General features: G+C 35.7%; 1 protein-coding gene across 2 annotated transcripts in view; it reads left to right on the top strand.

Annotated features, from left to right (window-relative positions):
* DPH5 (diphthamide biosynthesis 5) overlaps window positions 1-15,445 on the top strand; it is a 36,283-nt gene extending 20,838 nt beyond the window's left edge. The window contains exons 4-7 of one of the 2 annotated variants that reach the window (XM_065883558.1): window positions 6,113-6,233; window positions 11,108-11,147; window positions 12,625-12,728; window positions 14,536-15,445. In XM_065883558.1, the coding sequence (XP_065739630.1) occupies window positions 6,113-6,233; window positions 11,108-11,147; window positions 12,625-12,728; window positions 14,536-14,759 (489 nt within the window). In that variant the 3' untranslated portion in view covers window positions 14,760-15,445. The remainder of the gene's footprint in view (window positions 1-6,112; window positions 6,234-11,107; window positions 11,148-12,624; window positions 12,729-14,535) is intronic. The other variant, XM_065883560.1, reaches the window with a different exon arrangement.
* The last annotated feature ends 6,130 nt before the right edge of the window (window positions 15,446-21,575 follow it).

Below are 21,575 nucleotides of genomic sequence, written 5' to 3'. Positions count from 1 at the left end.
CATTTGGAAAAAAGATTTGTCACTAAAAAGTATGAAGAATACTAAACTAGCTAAGTTCTAATATCCTGTAGTTTTGGAAGCTAAAAAGCTGGACTGTTGGGACCTCCCTGGTGGCGCAGTGGTTAAGAATCCACCTGCCACTGCAGGGGACACAGGTTTGAGCCATGGTCTGGGAAGAGCCCACATGTTGTGGAGCAACTAAGCCACAACTACTGAGCCTGTGCTCTAGAGCCCGCGAGCCACAACTACTGAGCCTGCGCGTCTAAAGCCCGTGCTCTGCAACAAGAGAAGCCACCACAATGAGAAGCCCACGCACCGCAGCAAAGAGCAGCCCCCGCTCTCAGCAACTGGAGAGAAAGCCCGCATGCAACAGCAAAGACCCAATGCAGCCAAAAATAAATACTTTTTTAAAAAAAAGATTTATTAAAAGAAAAAAGCGGGCCTGTTTTCCAGTTTTAGGCAAAGGATACATAGACCAAGATATGTTAGATACTCAAATTTTCATTGAGTTAATTTTAAGATTTTTTTGCAATTAAAATATTAGTTATAAACATGTATACTTTAAAATCATGTTACTTGAAATTCCTAAGTAACAGATATTTCTAACACTTATTTGTATTTTGAGGATTTTCCTAGTCAAAGAAAAATCCATTTATTTGTCGAGAGCCAGGCAAGGTGGTTGTATTTAGACATTCCTGGTAATGAAAAATCAGGGATTTTTCTCAGTACACAAAAGACAAGAGGAACAAGTCCTTCTTCTCTTGAAATCTTCAAGTTAGGCATTTAGCAGCTTAATCATGCAGAATCAGAATTGCTTTTATTATTGTTGCTGCTTGTGAAGAGCCACTTACAAAATAACATTTTTTCTTGATAACAAATGCCATATGTATGCATAGAATATCAGGAAAATACAGTAAGTATAAAGAAGAAAATAAAAGCATCCATAGTCTCACCACCTGAAGGTAACCATAGTTACCATTTTGGTATGTTTTCTTTCAGTCTTTTTACTTAGCACTTACTGTGTGTACATTCTCCTGAATCTGACAGGCTAAAAAAGAGTTACAGATCCTAAAATAATTTTTTTGCATGGTACTTCATTTATTGTTAGCCATTTGTGTGATAGAATATGTTAATTATTTTGTAAAAGTTTGGTGACTGAAATGATTTTGAGACATTTTTAAAGGAAAGATAAGTAAGACAGTTTGAAACGAGGTAGCAATGAGTTCTGCACTAAAAACTGCATTATCAGTTGTGGCTGACTTCAGAGAAAAAGGTTGTATAATTTTCTCATCATTATGAAATGCTTCCACTTTCGCTGACTGTTGCATGAGTGACCTTGACTATTGCCATATGTTCCTCTGTTTATATAATACATATCTACTTTGGGAAAAATGTATATTACTTTCAAAAAATAAGAACTCATTTCCTTCCTTTTTTTTAAATAACACAACACTCATTGTGATAGTCAGCATTTTTGACCTTGTAGTAGTTCTTACTGTTAGTTTTCAGAAGCGTTAAATTGCTTTCATTGTTGTCCAGGCACTATTGTAGAAATGATAAAACCTAATGAGTACAAAGAACACTTAACTAGGTAATAAAGGTATTAGAGCTCTACATTACTATGTAACCTTAGAAGAATTCATCTAATAAGTTCTCTGTTCTTTTAGTCACTGGAATTATTTTTGACCACCTGTTAAATCATGAGCATGTTAAAATTTTTTTCCTTCCTTTCCATTTCCTTTTTTTAGTCACTATTTTAATAGCCACCTTCCCATCATTCTCTTCCACTTTATAGTTTTCTGCTTAAATCGTAGATCTGATTGTGCCATTCTTCTACTCAAACAATCCTGGTAAATCTCTATCCTATAAGAGTATTCAGTTGCTTGCATATGTTTATGTGCTTACCATATTATAAACTCCTTAATTTACTTATCTTCACATCTTCCATGGTACTTTATTGCAGTGCCATGCACATATAATCAATGTGTAACAAATATTTGCTGAGTTGAATTGCTTATTTATTCCCCCCTCCCCACCCCCTACCCCAAGTTGGATCTTGTCTTTGGAATTGTATGCTTTAAGTTGTAATTCTTTCACTTAATTTGTATGTGGTTCTCTCATTTATATGTGAAAATATAAATCTAGCTGCTCTTCTGTCTACGTAGTCATTCAGCTTTATCTGTGTACCTAGTGTATAGCCATGTGTATAATCTTTCTTACTGTTAGCAAAAGTCAGTGTTTTATCAATGTTAAGCAAAATGTATGTGAAGATTAAAAACAACAAGTATTCTATATAAAAAAACTAGTAACTCTTGATTATATGGTTTTGTAGTACATTTTTTGACAACTGCTGGCTCAGCTTTCTTTTACCTCACAGATTTAAGTGATCTGATTAGGATATACATATATAAAAGATACATGTGGGACTTGATAGAGTTCTTAGCAAGTTAAATTTTCTAATTTTTCCATATCCAGAAAAGATACTTTTTAATCTAAAAATCACAAAATATTTTCATTTCAATGTAAAATACCACAGCATTAAAATCTAATTATAAAATGGAGTTTTCATAGCACCTGTGCTTCTGAAAGAAAGGAAATACTGGCAGCGAGATGAATTAAGACTATTAAGGTCATTCAGGCAGGTGGTACTGAGAACTCAAACTAAGGTAGAGGAAAAAGAAATTAATAGTTTCTAGATAAACTGTAGAGCTAGAATTGACAGGAATTGGTACCTGGTAAGGTGTCAGGAATTAGAGATACTTGTTAGAGGCAAAGTCAGGCAATACTTATTTCTAGATACTTGGTTAATGCCATTGTAAATACTGCCCAGGATTTCCCACCTCTGTTACTTTGTTCACATCATCTCATTCTTCTGCATGTTCAACTTCCCCAGGCTAAATCTTACCCATCCTTTAAGGTCCAGTTTATATCCTATTCAGAAGTTACCTTCAGGTGCGCTCTCGGTGGGGGAAATGCTGAACTCTTACACAATTTATATCTAATTTTTTATTAGTATTTATTACCTCATATTTGTCTTTCTTGTGCATCTTTTCACTCTTAATTAGTGCCTTATATATAATTAAGTAAATCATTTTGAGTTGAGTTTTTGTCTTCAATTGATAAAAAACATGATCCAGTATCAAGTTAGATAAACTGCTTTCCTTATAACTTACTCTAGGTTAAAACACACACAGAAAGCCTGTATTTACCTACTGTTTTTGAAAACAGTTCTTTTTGTAATCTTTAAATGTAGATCTGCATCAATAATGGTTTGGGGGAAAATGATCACAAGCACAAAGGCTTACATTTTTAGGATGGTAGGTGCTTAGGCTTCTGTAACCTCAGTTCTCGTCACTGTATGATTTTGTTCCAGTTTCTTTTTGTAATTTACTGGTAAGTCCTTGAATTGTGAAACACAAAGGAATTGGCCCGTCTGTTCTTTGAGGTACTGACATCTAAATGGCGAAACTGTTTGCATAATGTTCCAGAATTCATTGAAGAAGTTTGTACCACAGCCATGGAAATGGTTACAGTCTATAAATCAGGGTCCTAGAAAGCAGTGCTTATGTGAGGTTTTCTTTAATCCCCCAAATTAGACAATTGAAAGACGCTTTTACATAAAGTGTTTCAACTAATGTTTATATGTGACTAGCATCTCAATTCTCTTTTAAATCATCTATCCCCTTCTTTCTGAATGAAGAATTTACCTCCATGACTATATTTTCATGACTCTTAAAATATTGAAAAGCTATTTAAAGTATTTATATATGGTTGCATATGAAATTTTCTTTAACTTTAATGGTTTTCCTTTAAAGTTTTTTTTAATAGAGTAATGTTAATATTTTAAAATCTGATCAGAGATGCCAAAAATCCTTTTAAGAATGTAAACGATTGAACTTGTCAGAATTAAATCATAAACATAGTTTCAAATGTTTGGTAATATTTTTGAGCTCACTCCAGTAAGGAGAGCAGTTGGATTATAACACAACACAGCATTTTAGAACATCTTCATATCATCATTATAAACATTATCGTTGTTATATTATCAAATTCCTAACATTTATTGAGTCTTTACTATGGCACTAGGCACTACATACAGTATGTCATTTAATCCTTAACAAAACACATTATTAGGTTTATAATTATTATATCCATTTTGCAAGGGAGTTCCTCCTGAAAGTCACCGAACTAGTCACCATGATCATCCAACTAGTAGGAACCAGAGCCATGACTCCAGAGCTTTTGCCTGCTATGTAAGGTATAAGTGAGACTGCATACTTCATGAGGACCGGAGCTCTGCTTTGCTTCTCACTTTATGCCTGTGCATAGCATAATGCCTGCCACATAGTGGATAACTTATAATAAATTTATTATAAAATATTTGTTGGACAGATTTGCCTCTTATAGAACAACAGTAACAGAAGCCCTCAACAGAGCTAGGCTTAGTCCTTGTAGCTTGGGTGCATGTATTCCAGGGATCTTACATTGGAACTCTAAATACATTTATTACAGAGAAACCATGTTAGGTGTGGCTGGAAGGTTTATGACTGAGTTCTGAGAGTTACATGCGTCTTTGTACACTATGAATTCGACTGCCACTGGATAGCATGGCTTCTATGGGGAAATACCTTTTCAGACAATTTTCAAATGGACTTTGGGAATAAAGCCTATTGGTAGGTAGGTTGGAGGTTGTGGCCATATGAGGAATACGATGAACCTTCCCTTGGGATCTCAAAGTCACCATTATGAATATCAGTGATAGTTTTTAAGACCTCAACATATAAAAATTGAGAAAAGTTGAGGTTCTTCAGTGATGGGGGGATGGAGGACTTTGAATGTCCTAGCTTCTCTCTTTCCTCCCTATATGCGTCTTGCAGCAGCTTCTGAAAACTGAGAAGCCTGGGGACAATAATCCCTTCTCCAGACCAGTTTCTTCATTTTTCAAATGAAAAACTTTAGGCTTAGAAAAGTTAGATGATTTCCTGAAGTCACACAGCTGTTTCAATCACACAGCTAATTTACAGCAGAGGACTAGATGTAATTTCCAGCATTTAGTGCTTTCCAGCTCTACTAAAAATTCTTTCAGGCACTCTTTAAATTGAATAATTAAATCTTTATATAACAACTTCAGTGTTATGTTTTACCATGTATTAAGTCTTTGAAAATAAAATCCTTTGTGCAGTACCTAGATAAGAACTAATATAAGCATATTATTCACAGTTTGAATAACTTTTTACATGTTATTTGATTCATACAACCGTGTGGGTTGGAAGGGCATATGTTATCACTGTTCCTATTTTAAGGATTAAGACTTAGAAAGAATAATGTCACACAGCTAACAAGTTGAGGAACCAAAATTCAAAACTAGATTTTCTCAGCATAAGATTTGGAGTTGGACTCACTTAAGTGAGATGTGCAGCCAGCCTGGAAGCAAGTTGGAACAAAGCAAGCTTCTTGGTTGTATAATGGTCAGATGGAGTGGGTGGGCCTCTTGGGGGGAAAGGAGGAGGTTTGGGAAAAGGCCTATCACTGAACTCTATAGTGAGGGAATAAACAGTGGGTAAAGTAAGGGAGTAGGTTTTGGGATATGGCTGCAGTGAGTATACAGTGCATGAATTTTACTGAGATGTCATGGTAGAAAGGAGCTTTTCCTCAGACCTAGGTTTTGAGTTTCTTTTTCACTACTAACTAGCTGTGTGACCTTAGGCAAGTCAGTTGATCTTGACAGTGGACTCCTCTGTAAAGTGAGGATAATATTAACTTTGTGAACTGTGCTCTGACTGCTCAAAAGTCTTTTTTTTTTTTTTTTTTGGCTTCCTTCTGGTTTCTTTGTATTTCAGTATTTTTAGCAGCTACCTAGGTAAATCATGAAGTAGTTACATATGTTCCCATACTGAATGTAGAAATACTAGAAATCTCCAACTGAAAGGGCATCAGAATGACACCAGCTGCTGTGGATCAAAGAGAATTTTTATTACCTTTTTTTGTGTGTGTGTGACAGACTTGATACCCAGTCCATCTCAAGTTTGGTTCTCGCTTTTTATTTTTATTGTCTATGAAATAGTAGTGAATTGTTCCATCATTAATTAATTTTAGTTTTTATTTTTTCTAGTTGTATAGGTTTGGAGAGACAGTATCTGTTGTTTTTTGGACAGACACTTGGAGACCAGAAAGCTTTTTTGACAAAGTGAAGAAGAACAGACAAAACGGCATGCACACATTATGCTTACTAGGTAAGGGCTGTGGAGTTTCTTTAGGGTGACAATGTGGAGTTGTCATATTGTTCTCATTTTGATTTTGTGTGAAAGTGAAACTGTTCTGTGGGATACAGGCTAGCTACTCTATGCATGGCATGCTCTTCCCCGTACTCTGTGGAGAAATGAATTTTCTGTTCCAAATACGACATGGCTACTCCTACATACGTGCCGTAGTTCGTGCTCCTGCCTACTTACGCCCTAATAGATCCTCGCCAGCATTCCATCTTTTACCCATTGGTCCATTAAGACCCTGTTCTGGTCAATTTACAGCAATTCAGTAGACGTATTGAGCATTTATTCTTACCACGTTCCATCCTGTCTTCCTTACGGTGTCCTTTGAATACTGCAGTATTAATGCTATCAGAATCACAGAATTATAGATCTGAAAGAGACTCTTGACATCATCTTACTGAAGCCCTATTTTACAGATGAAGTTGAGGCCCAGAGATATTGAATCATTTTCCCACTGTCACCCAGATTATTAGTTGCAGAATTCGTAGAATCTAAATAGCCTGTTATTCACAGCTCTTTTCACTGTATTATGCGGCCAAATTCTGTTTCCTACCTAGTGTGGAAATGGCTGGGATCACTGTCTTTGTACACTAAGCTGGTGGTACTGATAGAGCTTCAGAAGGGATGGGCTGCGTTTGTCAGCAGAGGTACTGGAATTGTACTGATTCACATTTGCTATCAGTTCCTATTCTACAGTGTGTATTGTAAAAATGCTATACCAGAGCTATAATCTGTGGCTAGTCAACAGAAAAGAAATAACTGGCATCTTTGATAACTTTGAAATGACACTTATACTTGGGATCAGAAGACAAAATCTGAGTGCTACTATATGCTAGCTAGAGAATATTGTCAACAGTCCTTACCTTTGCCTTCATTTTTATCAAATAGGAATAATCTTTTCTTGCCTCATGGAAGTGTTTAGAGCAGTACTTCTCAATTTGTGGTGAAGGACCAAGTTTTTGTTCTTTTATTTATATATGTGTGTGTGTGTAGATATGTGTGTATATACACACATACATAAATATATGTAAAAATATATTTATTTACTTTTAAGTTTCTAATCTTTTGTGTCAAAGTCAAATTACTGTAGGTGTTTGTAAACACTTATTCTTACTCCTGTAGTTTTTTTTTTATCGTTTATTGGGAACAGAATTCTCACATGGTGGCATCAGTCCTCGGATCAGACATTGAATTGCACTGTTTTAGTGATACTGTGTGTGAAGTCACAGCAGAAGAATGTCTGCCACAGCACAGAATCAGGGCAAAGAATGAACCCATGGTTTTGGCCTCTGTAGTAAGTACAGATATTCAGAACATTAGAAAAGACTCCTATTTGCCAAAGGCATTTAAGTTATTTGTATAATATAGACAGTTCTCTATTATTCAATGATATATAATTTGTACATTATCAGAACCTCAATCAATATGTCTCTTTTAAAAGAGAAGACTGTAGAAAAGTTTTACTAATGGTTAGCATTTCTTATAGGGTAGAAATCAGAAATTATCCAGCCGGGGTTAGCAAACTAGCACCCGTGGATCAAATCTAGCCTACTGCCTGTTTTATAAATAAAGTTTAATTAGAACACAGCCATGCTACTTTATTTATGTATTATCTGTGGCTGCTTTCATGCTCCACTGGCAGTGATAAGTAATTTTGACAGAGACATTGTGGCCCTCAGAACCTAAAATATTTACTACCTACTTCTTTACAGAACAAGTTTACTGACTCCTGATCTAAAGTGAAATTCTACATAATCGGATGTGGTACACCCTGTATCCCCCAATGATTCTCTTTCCCATTACCTTGTATTTTTTTTTTTTAAGTCTTACCATCCATCTGAATTATTTTATTAACTTGTTGGTTTTCTTCCCTACTTCATAAGAGCAGGGACTTAAGTCTTGCTAGCTCATTCAGTTCCAGCTAGAATACATTCCTTTTACTCCATTAACATTGACATCTAATTAATTCTAGATCTAGATCAGGCCATGCATGCTTCTCTAACATTTTTTTGGCTTATGGCTATATCCCACAATTAACTGGTATAATAATGTTTTCTTATTTTAGTTTATTATCAGGGCAGTTTAGTAATTCATTATTAATTAGCTTTATAGTTTTGTGTTTAGATTTTCCATGTGGAAAGATACTAGTTTTCCTTTTTTTGTAGTTCCTACTGGCGGGCCGACTGTAACACACTTGTTAATTCATGTGGAATATGCCATTAGATATATCCATCATGTTTTCTTAAACTTAGATCCAATTAAGGCCAGCAGTATGGTAGAAAGTCAAACTAGAAGGATGTGAGAAGGATAGCTGTTAACTGGACTTTTATTAAAGGCAGAAGTAGAAGTATATGCAACTGAGGGATAAAAAACAAGGATTCATTGGAACTCAGGTGCTAAAAAGCGTGTGTGTGTGTGTGTGTGTGTGTGTGTGTGTGTGTGTGTGTTTTACAACAGAACTGAGGTTTTAAAACAGAATGGGGAGAAAAGTAGTCTTAAGAGGCAAGCTACCTGATAACATCTTCATGTATCATAAACAATGGGGGAAAGGAGGAAAAATAGGATTTATCTTTTGGAAGCTTTGGAAGGACAGAAAATCAGTTTACAGTATTTATTAAGTATTTACTGTATGCCCAATGTGGAGTTAGGTTCTTCTGGAATACTAAGGAAGTATTAGACATGGGTCCTGCCCTCAGGGTTTTGAAATCTAGTTGGAACTAATGTGCTGTGTACATGAAAGTTTATAGAACAGTTAAGTTCTATTGTATGGAGAGGCAGGAAGGACAGACCAGAACTTTGGCTCTTGAACTCTCTCTAAGAGCTGCCTCTTTTCTTGGCTTTCCTGGGAAAAGACAAACAAGGTTAAACAATATATCTTCCTTGCTCCATTAACAAAAACAGGAACAAGGTGTGAAGTATAAGATATCATGATTCCAAATTCTCAAACCATAGATCTCATCATTTAATCACCTGGAATTCTCATTATTCAAATTAGTACCTATTTATTGAATGCCTGCTATGGGCCATGCCCTTGTAGGGATTATGTCATGGTATGAAACCATAGAGAATTTAAAATTTACTTGGAAGGATAAGACTGCTGTATATAATGTAATTAGAGATTAATAAAATACAGCATTAATTGTATGGATATTTCAGAGGACAAAGAGCATTTAAGAGGAAGTCAGTAAACGCTTTCTGAAGGAGCTGGGACTTTTACTCTACTTAAAGGGTAGATAGTTTAAGATGGGCTGGTGGTAGTAGAGCCATGTGGACAAATTTATTCAGTAGAATTTATGGAGTATCTACTAGGTACTTTGCATTATGCTAGGTGCTGGTACTAAGATGAATAGGAGAGGCTTACATTCTAGCAAGTAGAAGTAGAAAGGAATAATTATGGCCTGTGTGAAGACAAGGGAAAAGTATCAAGATAGGTCTGGCTTGAGATTAATTCACTAATGCAGTCTTATGTTCAATTAAAAAGCATTTGCCTGTAAAAATTCTCCCCAACCCTCTTAATTTTTAAAATCAAATTCTGTAGAGCATATCAGTAAAAAAGTAAATATATTGAAGATATTAAATTAAAAACTTAAGTATGACAACATTTCAGAAGCTCAAGGTGAATACATTAATAAATGTGTTTAATTTTTAAAAAACATTACAACTACTGTGTAAAGGAGCTCAAAGTCAACTTATATATCATTAATTGTATTGCAGGCCATATTTCAATAATAGATATACATTTTTTCCTGTATGTGCCAGACAACTGGAAATATTAAATAATTAATGATATTTCGAACCTGAAAAATATATTCACTGCTGGTTCCAAGAACATTTAGCAATACATGTAAGGGATTATCTCTGGAGTATTTTCCAAGCAAATACTTAGTATCCTTTATGAGAAAAACTTTTATAATCACTTGGGAAAGCTGTAGAAGTCTATCAGAAAGACCCCTCAGTTGCACTATATTTATTTTTGCAAAAACAAACTTTGACTGAACCATTTGTTTTCAGCATGTAGAACAGGAAGCAGCTGTCGCTCTTGCTGTTGTGTGCTGAGTTCCTGTGAGGATGTAGAGTGATTCTGCTTTTTTACCTTCTACCGAATTGTTTAGCTGAGCATCAGTGATTAAAAAGCGTAAAGGATCAAATCTTTGTGATGCTTGCATTGTCAAGCTTTATTAGAGCAAAGACTACGTGGGTTTTGGCCGCTGTGGTAGCCCTGTACCTGGCTACCAGTCAGTGCTCAGGAAATCCCAATTAAAGTATGAATACTTGGTATTAAAGTATTCATAAGTTATTAGGCATGTCTTACCATTCACAAGAAAGCAAAAGTCTCTTTTCAAAATGTGGTAAGAATTTTCTTTTATTTATGTTACATGCATTGAAGCTTATATTCTAGTGCCTGAAAAATAGGTAAGAAGAGGAACATAACAAGACTTTTCAGTTGGTTCTATGCAGTTACCACCTAATAGAAATGAACACAAAACTTTTGATTAGCTGTTTGGTAGTGTATATGCCAATATTTATCTGACTCTTTCCTGTGTCTTCTTTTCCAAGAGGAAATTCGATCCTTTCAGGATGGTCTCAGGGCCAACTTCATGTTTGTTTTCTAACTAATGACATTTACACAACCACAAGCTTCCCTTCTTCCTCATATTTCCTTTAAAAAGTGGCCAGATACAAGTGTGAGGAACGATTGTCATAGACTCAATCAAATTAGCATTTTGGAGACTTGAGAATAATGTCTACCACAAACTTAGGTGACTCAGTTGAAGTTTACACGTAGGATTTTGGATAAAGTAGTTAATTAAAAGAGAACTATTTTTTACTTCCTACAGACATCAAAGTAAAGGAGCAGTCTTTGGAAAATCTAATCAAGTAAGTTCTTATTCTGAGAATGCTTACATCTACTTTAATTCCGTGAACAATAAGTTCTACTTAAATAACATGAGTTCTAAAGATTGTTGAAAATCAGTTTTCAGTAACAGTGCAAAATTAAATACTTTCAATCTTATGAAATGATAAGCAGTGTGATAGATAGAGTGGAAATAGCAATAGATTTCTTGGGTCAGTACTGAGAACAGTGGTTGGCACCGGATAGGCACTCAGTAAATATTTGTGGAATGAGTTAATTGGGAGTCAGAAGACACGGGTTTGAGTCTTGAGTTGGCCTCTGGTTATGTGCTCTTGGGCAAGTTACTTCCATTTCTGAGCTGTATTTTCTTCATTTGTATAATGCGAGTACTAACCCCTTTTGCCTGTAAATGCAGTGTCCCATACAGTAGCTGCTACCCACGTGTAACTAATGGGCACTTTAAATATGTATGGCTAATGTAACTGAGGAACTGAATTTATAATTTAATTTTAATTAAATTAAAACATACTCAACTTAGTTAATAGAAAACATTTAAGTATATTTAGAACAATTCAGTATGTAAATCTACTTTTACAACCATGAATTTTATGAAATCTAAATACAGACCAAGTATTTCCAATGAAAATTTAACATTTGAATTAAGAGGTGCTAATATATAAAATACATTCCAGATTTCAAAGACTTAGTACAAAAACAATCTTTAATAATTTTTATAGGAATAAATGTTGAAATATAACATTCTGGATCTATTGGGTTAACTAAACATACTAAAGTTAATTTTTTCTTTTTTTTACTTTTATTAATGTAGAGTCTATAGAAAATTTAAATTTATGTTTACTGCTTGCATTATATTCCTCTTGGAGAGTGCTGACTTATAGAATTGTTCTGAGAGTCAGTAAAATAATCTATATGAACTGTTTTGTAAACTGCAAAAACAGTGTTTTTATTTTGATCATTGGGCAAATGTGGTAGGCTTTTGAGGCATATGGAAGTAAACATCTTATCCTCCAAGATTTTGAGATATTTATCTCTTTAGTTTACTTTTTTTAGAGGAAGATGTGAAAAGAGGGATATGTGGTTTAAACATGGTAATAAAAATGAACACTATAGAACCTGATTAAACTGAGGTATAGAACAAATTGCCACTTATTTTGAATTATTTTTGCCTGAAGTATCACTTTGAATAAAAGTAACTTTGATTTAAACATTTATCTTTTAAGTTGTTGGACTTTTATTTCTGCCAGCATTTCAGTGAGATGAGAGGGCATTTGAAGTAGAACAATGAAAAAAGCTTAAGAAACTTAAGATAAATGATCACTGTATCCGTGCTTTAATGTATACTTAAAGTGGGTAACAAGCGACCGCTTCAAACGTAAGGTAGACTATGGTAATTGAGTATACCTTGGGGAGTAACTGTGTTAAAAATGTATTGTGTAATTTCATGGCTAAGAACAGTGGCATCTAGTTTTACACTTACAGGGGAAGAAAGATCTATGAACCTCCTCGTTATATGAGTGTAAACCAAGCAGCCCAGCAACTTCTGGAGATTGTTCAGAATCAGCGAATACGAGGAGAAGAACCAGGTACTGAAGAACCTTAAAAGGGCTCTCGTATTCCCCTACTGTTACACTGAGATGTGTATGTAACGTCTGACATACACACACATATATATATACCAACACCACTGAAGTGAGAGTCAGTGTGTTTGCATTGTATTTTTCCATGTCACTTTTTTTCAACATTACCTTAAATCTCATAAGCTGAATGTTCTACTGAAAGAAAAATAATGGAGTTCCTTCTAGTAAAATTAATATCATTCTAGAAAGTAAGGATTTTTTACAAATTAACTATAAATCAGCTTTTATGTAAATATGTTAACGTAAATATTTTGGTAAAATACAGAACTTCCATTTTAGCCCAAATCTATGGTAAACTCTGTCCTGTAAAAGTATACTTATTCTACTTTTTCTCATTCTCAACAATGAGACCAGGTATAGTTTTCTTCAGGATAAAGACAAGAGAATTTATCCTTATATTCCTAATATCTAGACATAGTATTAATAGATGTGGTATATCATGAAATGTTCACTGTCAGTAGGTTTTTATTGAGACGTTCTTAAATTAATCTGTCATTATATTCTGTTGTAAGGTGCTGACTGGCTTTGAGCACCTATTTCTTGATAGAAAAGATACATGAAGAGATTCTTGAATAACATTGGCCTCAGTAGGCCTTGTTAAAGTCATGAAACAAATAATCTGCAAGGGTGCTCTATATCCATACCTATGCACAGAGTTCCTTACATGCCAGCTTGTCCTTGTAGAAATCATTTGCCCCGTTTTGACCATTTTTCAATCAGGACAGCTTTCCCAACTAAACAAAACCACAAGAGCGTCAGCCCTTCAGCTGTCAGGCCAGAGTGAATAATACTAAAGTTCACTAATGTTGGTTATTTTGAACTTAAAAGCATAAGGGGGCTTCCCTGGTGGCACAGTTGTTGAGAGTCCGCCTGCCGATGCAGGGGACACGGGTTCGTGCCCCAGTCCAGGAAGATCCCACATGCCGGGGAGCAGCCGGGCCCGTGAGCCATGGCCGCTGAGCCTGTGCGTCCGTCCGGAGCCTGTGCTCCACAACGGGAGAGGCCACAACAGTGAGAGGCCCACATACCGCAAAAAAAAAAAAGCATGAGGAATGTCATAATGCCTATTATTTGTTAAGGGCTATGTAGTTTACTAAGTACTTTCATATCTATTATCTTAGCCCTTAAACCACCATTTATGACAGATAGTATTCCACTAAAAAAAAAGAAAAAGAAAAAACTGAAGTTTGTTACATAGCTAGGTGGCCAAGCACAGACTCAGATGTGTGTATTTAGCTTATAATCCCCTGGTTTTTCCAGTATATCTTGGCCAATGTGAATATATCTCAAACATTTTATTTAAAATGTAAGCATGTGAGGCCACAACAGTGAGAGGCCCGGGTATCGCCAAAAAAAAAAAAAAATATATATATATATATATATATATATATATATATATATATAAAAACATGTAATAAATATTGTTCACTCGGAACTTGAAGACAAACACTATGCAATAGAGTATGGATACAGGAATTATTCAAGTCCTAAAAATTTAAACTAAGGTAAGTCTTTGGAATTCTGAAAGGGTAAAGTTAGGCAGTACTACTTTACTTTATATGTCAGGTAGTACAAATAATTTAGAAAAGCCTTAGATAAATCAGTAGATAGTGTGTCCATAAAGAGTGATTAAGGAGATGTAATATATTTGGGTCTTCTTTAAATGTACTTTGGTACTAGTGTAAGTTTGAATGGATTCAGGATAATGCATTTGCTGAATTGAATGGTGGTATCTTTTTTTTTATTTTAATAGCAGTCACCGAGGAGACACTCTGTGTTGGCTTAGCCAGGGTTGGAGCTGAAGACCAGAAAATTGCAGCAGGCACTTTGCAGCAAATGTGTACTGTGGACTTGGGAGGACCATTACATTCCTTGATTATCACAGGAGGCAGCTTGCATCCACTGGAGATGGAGATGCTAAGTCTGTTTTCCATCCCAGAAAAGAGCTCAGAATCCCAAAGCATTGATGGACTCTGAACTTAGGCATTTTATTGTTAGATGTTAATTTCAGTTATATATGCGCATACACATATTTGTATAACAAATCAAACAGGTCTTTTGGTTTACCTAGTATGTATAAAACGAGTGACCAAGAAGAAAGATGCTGACTCAACAGTGCTTGGTTTCCTTTGGCAATGAGTTTTTTCCCTATGATGTCATCGTTTTTGCTGCTATTTTGGCAGTTTTTCAGGATGTACATACATGGAGCAGACCATGCTGGAAAACTTAGAGATAGACATCCATCGACAGAATCATTTAAAAGCAATTTTTGTTTATGAAATCAGTTGATAAAAGGTGGAACTTTCTTCTTTCTTAAAAAGTCAGATGTCCTGACTGCAAGATAAGTTGTCCTGACAGCATTTGGTATTAATGCATATAAACAGAGGTGGGAAGAATAAGTCCCCACCCAACAGTCCTACTTACTTAAAGCTCAGCTGAGCACATGCCACAACGTGACATCATTTTGAATTGCCTTGTCTTGTTTAGCTGATGTCCTAATTATGTGCCTCATATTCTGCTGTATTTTGGAGGTTATATAATTGTTGAATTATAAATGTTCAGCCAGCCATGTACAGTTGCTGTCTGGTTTTAAGTAGCATCTTTCACATCCAAGCTGACAAATGGAAAACTTGCTGACTACAAAATAAAATCTTTAAAAATTTACGTTTGAAAACAACAGTGGATTGGTCAAGATTTATCATCTCTCTTAACAGTTTATATGCCTCTGTATGTATGCGAGTAGCCACATTCTTCTTCCTAGCTGTAAATCACACTCCATTTATTATGTTTCATGACTATGAAGTCTCATACTTTTGTCAGTTTATAACAGAAATAGCTTTGCTACATGTTAGTTTAGTTGGTCTAACTCTGAGTACAGTTGACCCTTGAACAACACAGGTTTGAACTGTGTAGGTCTGCATATACGCAGATTTTTTTTCACTAAATACATACTGCAGTACTACACAATCCATGGTTGGTTGAATCCTCAGATGGTTGAATCCATGGATGTGGAACCAGGGATGTTTTCAACTGCATGGAGGGTCAATATCCCTAACCCCAACATTGTTCGAGGTCAATCAATTGTGTTTTCATGGCCTAATCAACTTATCTGAACTCTTTGTTCAGTAGATTCATAGGAAGTTGAGCAACTACTTCCCTACTTTCTGAAAGCATCAATTAAGAAGAGATTATTTTGAGTTGTTTCATTTCATTTGAGATAAAAGATATTTTAATATATGTGAAACATTCTGTTTTCACTATGTTGGACGAAAAAGAGGAGAGAAACAAGGGCATTTAAGTACCAGTTCTGTATTGTTTTTTTTCTAAGGTGTTAAACAATGAAGAATTATAAAATGAAGGCCTTCTGGTTTTGGTAGTGGTGGAATAGCTTGTAATGTACAAACCCTCCCAATTATAAACTCTGGAAAAATATAATAAATAACTGTCTAAAGGCACTGGGGAGTGACCAGAAGCAGCCTGAGAACTATGCTTATATGACTTTTCCCTCAGGGCATTCACCAGTCTGTCTGGTGAGGGGGTGGCTAGAACTGAAGAGAAAGTTGCAGTCTTAATGACTTGAGGTATTGGAGGAATTGGGGGCTGCTTGAGGAGCTGTAAATTGAAGGAGGAAATTCTAGAAATGAAGGTGGCACTGATGGAGGAGACTTCCAATCTGCATATGATTTCCTCTTAAGTCTTTTTTTTTTTTTTTGTGGTACGCGCGGCTCTCACTATTGTGGCCTCTCCCATTGCGGAGCACAGGCCCCGGACGTGCAGGCTCAGCGGCCACGGCTCACAGGCCCAGCTGCTCCGTGGCATGTGGGATCTTCCCGGACCGGGGCACGAACCCGTGTCCCCTGCATTGGCAGGCAGACTCTCAACCACTGTGCCACCAGGGAAGCCCTCCTCTTAAGTCTTTGACTAACTCCTGCATTGTGCATGTGCAGGGAAGATTCTAGTGAACCAGGTGGAAAGCCATAGCTGGAAGGCTGAAAAAGCTGAGCAGAGATTGTTGCTCTCAGTTGCAAGAGAAAACAGAATTTGAATCCCAACAAGCTAGAAGGCTTGGTAAGTACCTTAGGCTTTCCCTCAAATCCCTAGAATGGTTGTGTATTATCAGAAAAGGCTGTGCCCAGCACTAAGGATTTGTGCTAAAACTAAAGACAAAATCTTTAACATAATGTAAAATCAAGCTTCCATAAAATCAAGGTGATTAGCCAATAATTTAACTGCCTGCTAGAACAAAGCTTATTACTTCCGGAGCATAACAAAATGAATCAATCTATCAACAATGCCTAGAATACTATAAAATATTATGAGGCATGCAATGAAACAGGAAAATATGACTTATGGTCAAAAAGAGAAAAGCACACAGTAAAACGAGATCCCAACATAATCCAGATATTAGAATTCTCAGACAAGGATTTCAAAGCAGCTATTAGAACTATGTTTGAGGATGAAAAGGAAAAGTGGTTGTAATGAATTAATATAAATTGTACGCTCAGCAGAGAATTGGAAACAAACAGAAATCCCCGAATGGTTGGACTTAACAACAGAGTGCAGATGATAGATGAATAGAAATTATTGATATCTATCTGAGGAATAAAGAAAAAAGGTTAGAGGGAAGAAAAAAAAGCACAGAACCTCAGTGCCATGTGGGGCAATATCAAGCAGTCCAACAAAGATGTAACTGGATCCCCAGAAGAACAGAAAGGAAATAGGGTAGAAAAAGTACGAGTAGGTAAAGGCCAAATTTTACCCAAGTTTGGTGAAACTATGAATATACAGATCCAATAAATTTAGTGAACTCCAAGCAGAATAAATGTAGAGAAAACCACACCTAACACATCATAGTTAAAACTGATGAAAACCAAAGATAAGAGAGAATCTTAAAAGCCACCAAAAGTGGTATTGGGGAACCCACCAGGGAATAACAAAAACTGACTACTCATCAGAAATAGTGGAGGTCATAAGACAATGGAAAGACAAAATCTTTACACAAATTCAAAAGCAAAACAAAACGCTTATCAATCCAGTGTTCTATATCCAGTAAAAATTTCCTTCAAAAATAAAGGCAAAGTAAAGCAATCTTCATGAAAACAGAATTTGTCACTAGCAGACCTGCACTGCGAGGAAAGCCGAGGGAGAATTTTTGGGCTGAAGGTAAATGACGTCGGCTAGAAGGAAGGAAATAATAAGTATGTAAGTATAAATGACTATCAGGTTTTGTTTGCTTCATGTTTTTAAAAGACAACTGACAATTTAACATAGCATTGTGGCATATATGTAGCTGTAAAATATATGCAAACAATAACACAAGTTGCAGGGGGTAAAGGGAATTGTACAGTTGCATCATTATAATTATGCAGGTTGTTACATTTTATTTGAAGTAGACTGATAAGGTAAGGGTATGTATTATAATCCCTTGTCAACTACTATCAAAAAAACACACATGGCAGAAGTAAAAAAAAACATTAAGGAATTAAAATTGAATACTAAAAGATGCATGGTTAGCTAAAAGAGGGCAGGAAAGGAGGAAATAAAGGTCAAAAAACATAGGACAAAGAGAAAACAAATAGTAGAATGGTAGAGTTAAATTCAAACAAACCAATAATTGCTTAAATGTAAATTAGGTAGTCTGATGAAAAGGACTAGATTTTTTTTTAAAGGCTCAATGAAATGTCTCTAAGCATTAAACTTGAAATATAAAGACAGGATGAAAGTAGAAGAATGGGGAAAAATAGACCATACAAACAGTAAGCATAAGAAAACAAGGGACTCTATTAACATAAAGCAAAATGGACTTCAAAAGAAGGAGTATACTGGAGATAAAGAAAGACTTTTCATAAAGAGGAAAGGGGCAGTTCATGAAGAAGACATATCCTAAACGTGTATGCATTGAATACCAGCTTGAAAATACATGAGGCAAAAATAGACAAAACTGAAGGACGATATAGACAAATCTACAAAGTTGGGGATTTTAGCAATCTTCTCTCAGCAACTGATAGAAGTAAACAAAACCAGTAAAAATGTTGATTGGACAGCACCAACAATTTGGGTCAAACTGATCACTACAGCTAACAGTGGTAGACTAGACATTATTTTCAAGCACATATGAAACATTCACCAAAGTAGACCATATGCTTGGCCATTGACCACAATGGAATTAAATTTTAAATTGCTGACAAAAAGATGTCTATAAAAGTCCCAAATATTTGGAGATAAAACAGTATTTATTTTTAACTGAATAAAAACAGAAACATAAAATGTGAAAATTTGTGGGATGCAGACCTTCGAAATTTATGCAGATGCAGTGCTTAGAAATTTATTGCTTTAGAATAGAAAAGATTTAAAATCAATAATGTTTTCATTTTAGAAAGCTAGAAAAAGAAAAGCGTATTAAGCACTAACTAGAAGGAAGCAAATACTGAACATAAGAGCAGAAATTGGTGAAATAGGAAATGGACAAACAGTAAAGAAAATTAAAGCCAATAGAATGTCAGAATTTTTAAAGGCTAACAGCAGTGAAAGCTACCAGGATATGGAGTAACTGAAAATCTCAGTATTGGTAGGAATATAAATCGGCACAATTACTTTGGAAAATAACTGGCAGTTTCTTATAAATTAAACATACACTTGCCCCCTGAACTAGCAAAACCAGTCCTACGTATTGACTCAAAAGAAATGAAGGGCTTCCCTGGTGGCGCAGTGGTTGGGAGTCCGCCTGCCGATGCAGGGGACGCGGGTTCGTGCCCCGGTCCGGGAGGATCCCGCATGCCGCGGAGTGGCTGGGCCCGTGGGCCACGGCCAGTGGGCCTTGCGCGTCCGGAGCCTGTGCTCCGCGACGGGAGAGGACAAAACAGTGAGAGGCCCCCGTACCACAAAAAAAAAAAAAAAAAAAAGGAAAACACACTGACAAAAAATAGTCTGTGAATGTTTATAACTTCGTATATTTATTCATTTATAGCCCCAAACTGGAACCAAGCCACGTGTCCATTACAAGAGAATGCATTTAAAAATTGTGTGTTTTACGATGGAATATTACTTGGCCATAAAACAGAATGAGCTATTGACTCACACACAGACATGAGTGAATTTCAAAAACATGTTAGGTGAAAGAAACCAGACACAAAATTGTACTGTACACTTCCATCTATATGAAGTACAGCAACAGGCAAAACTAATTAAAAGAAAACAGTGGTCACTTATGGAGAGAGTGAAGAGTGACTGGAAGGGGACAGAAAGGAACCAGGGTCATGAAAAGTTTCTGTATCTTGATGGGGTTTTGGTTGTATGGGTATAAACATTTATCAAAATTCACTCAGTTATATAGATTTAGGATCTGTGCATTTTTCTGTGTTAGGATTACCAGATAACACAGGGTATGCATTTAAATTGAATTTCAGATAAACAATGAATAATTTTTTTTAATACAAATATGTCCCATTCAATATTTGGGACACATTTATACTAAAAAAAAAAAAAAGATTATTTGTTTGAAATTGAATTGAGTGCCTATGTTTTTATTTGCTAAATCTGGTAACTCTAATCTGTATGTAATTTAACCTCAATTTAAATGAAATTGTAAAATGAAAAATGTACACTATTCATCAGCAGAAAAAGGATGAATGTTATTGGTTTTGGTCTACTATTGTGGAATCCCAGTGTTTTGGCCATTAAAGTTGAAACACCTAAACACTACAATCATTTGTTTGTTTAATAGTTGTTAGCCCTTTAATACTATTAATACTATTATTTTTACTGCTATTTTAAACAATCATACAGTGAAATCACTCTCATAATCCAGATACAGAATAGTTCTATCACCCAGAAAATCTCCCTCACCCTATCCCTTCATATTCACCCCTCTACCCACCTATAATCCCTTGTAACCATTGAGCTGATCTTTCTCTATAGTTCTGTCTTTTTGAGCATGTCATATAAATGAAACCGGCTTCTTTCAAAACAAAATGCTTTTAAAATTTATCCAAGTTATTGCATATATAAAAAGTTCATTCTTTTTTATTTTTTATTGCTAAGTAGTAGTCTCATGTATAGATACACTGTAGTTTATCCATTCACTATTTGAACGAGATTTGGGTTTTTCCAATTTTTAGCAATTACATATAGAGTTGTTAAAATATTCACATACAGGCTTTTGTGTGTACGTTAAGTTTTTATTTCTCTAGAGAAATAGGCAGGAGTGCAATTGCTGGTCATATGGTAAATGTACATTTAAGTTTATAAGAAACCGCCAAAATGATTTCCAGAGTGGCTGTGTCATTTTGCATTGCTGCAAGCAGTGTAAGATGCCCATTGCTCTGTATTTTTGTCAGCACTTCATATTGGCAATATTTTTATTTTAGCTATTCTGATAGGTGTGTTGTGGTATGTCATCTTAGTTTTAATTTGCATTTTCCTAATGGCTAATGATGTTGAACATCTTTTCATGTGCTTATTTACCATTTTATAACCTATTTAATGAAGCATCTGTTCATGCCTTCTGCCCACTTTTAATTTGAATTGTTTTCTTATGGTTAAAGTTTGAGTGTTCTTTCTTGCTTTAGGCTGCGTTGCGTCTTCGTTGCAGCACATGGGCTCTTCGATGCACGTGGGCCCTTCATTGTGGTGCATGGGCTCTCAAGTTGCAGCGTGCGGGCTTTCTCTAGTTGCAGCATGGGCTCTAGAGCACGTGGACTCAGTAGTTGAGATGTGCCGGCTTAGTTGCAGTATGTGGGATCCTAGTTCCCCGACTGGGGATAGAACCTAGGCCCCCTCCATTGGGAGCGTGGA

The sequence above is a fragment of the Phocoena phocoena genome, chromosome 1 (assembly GCF_963924675.1).
Source record: "Phocoena phocoena chromosome 1, mPhoPho1.1, whole genome shotgun sequence".
NCBI lineage: Eukaryota > Metazoa > Chordata > Mammalia > Artiodactyla > Phocoenidae > Phocoena > Phocoena phocoena.
The sequence above is the reverse complement of the archived record's forward strand: the minus strand, read 5'-3'. Positions and strand labels throughout refer to the sequence as shown.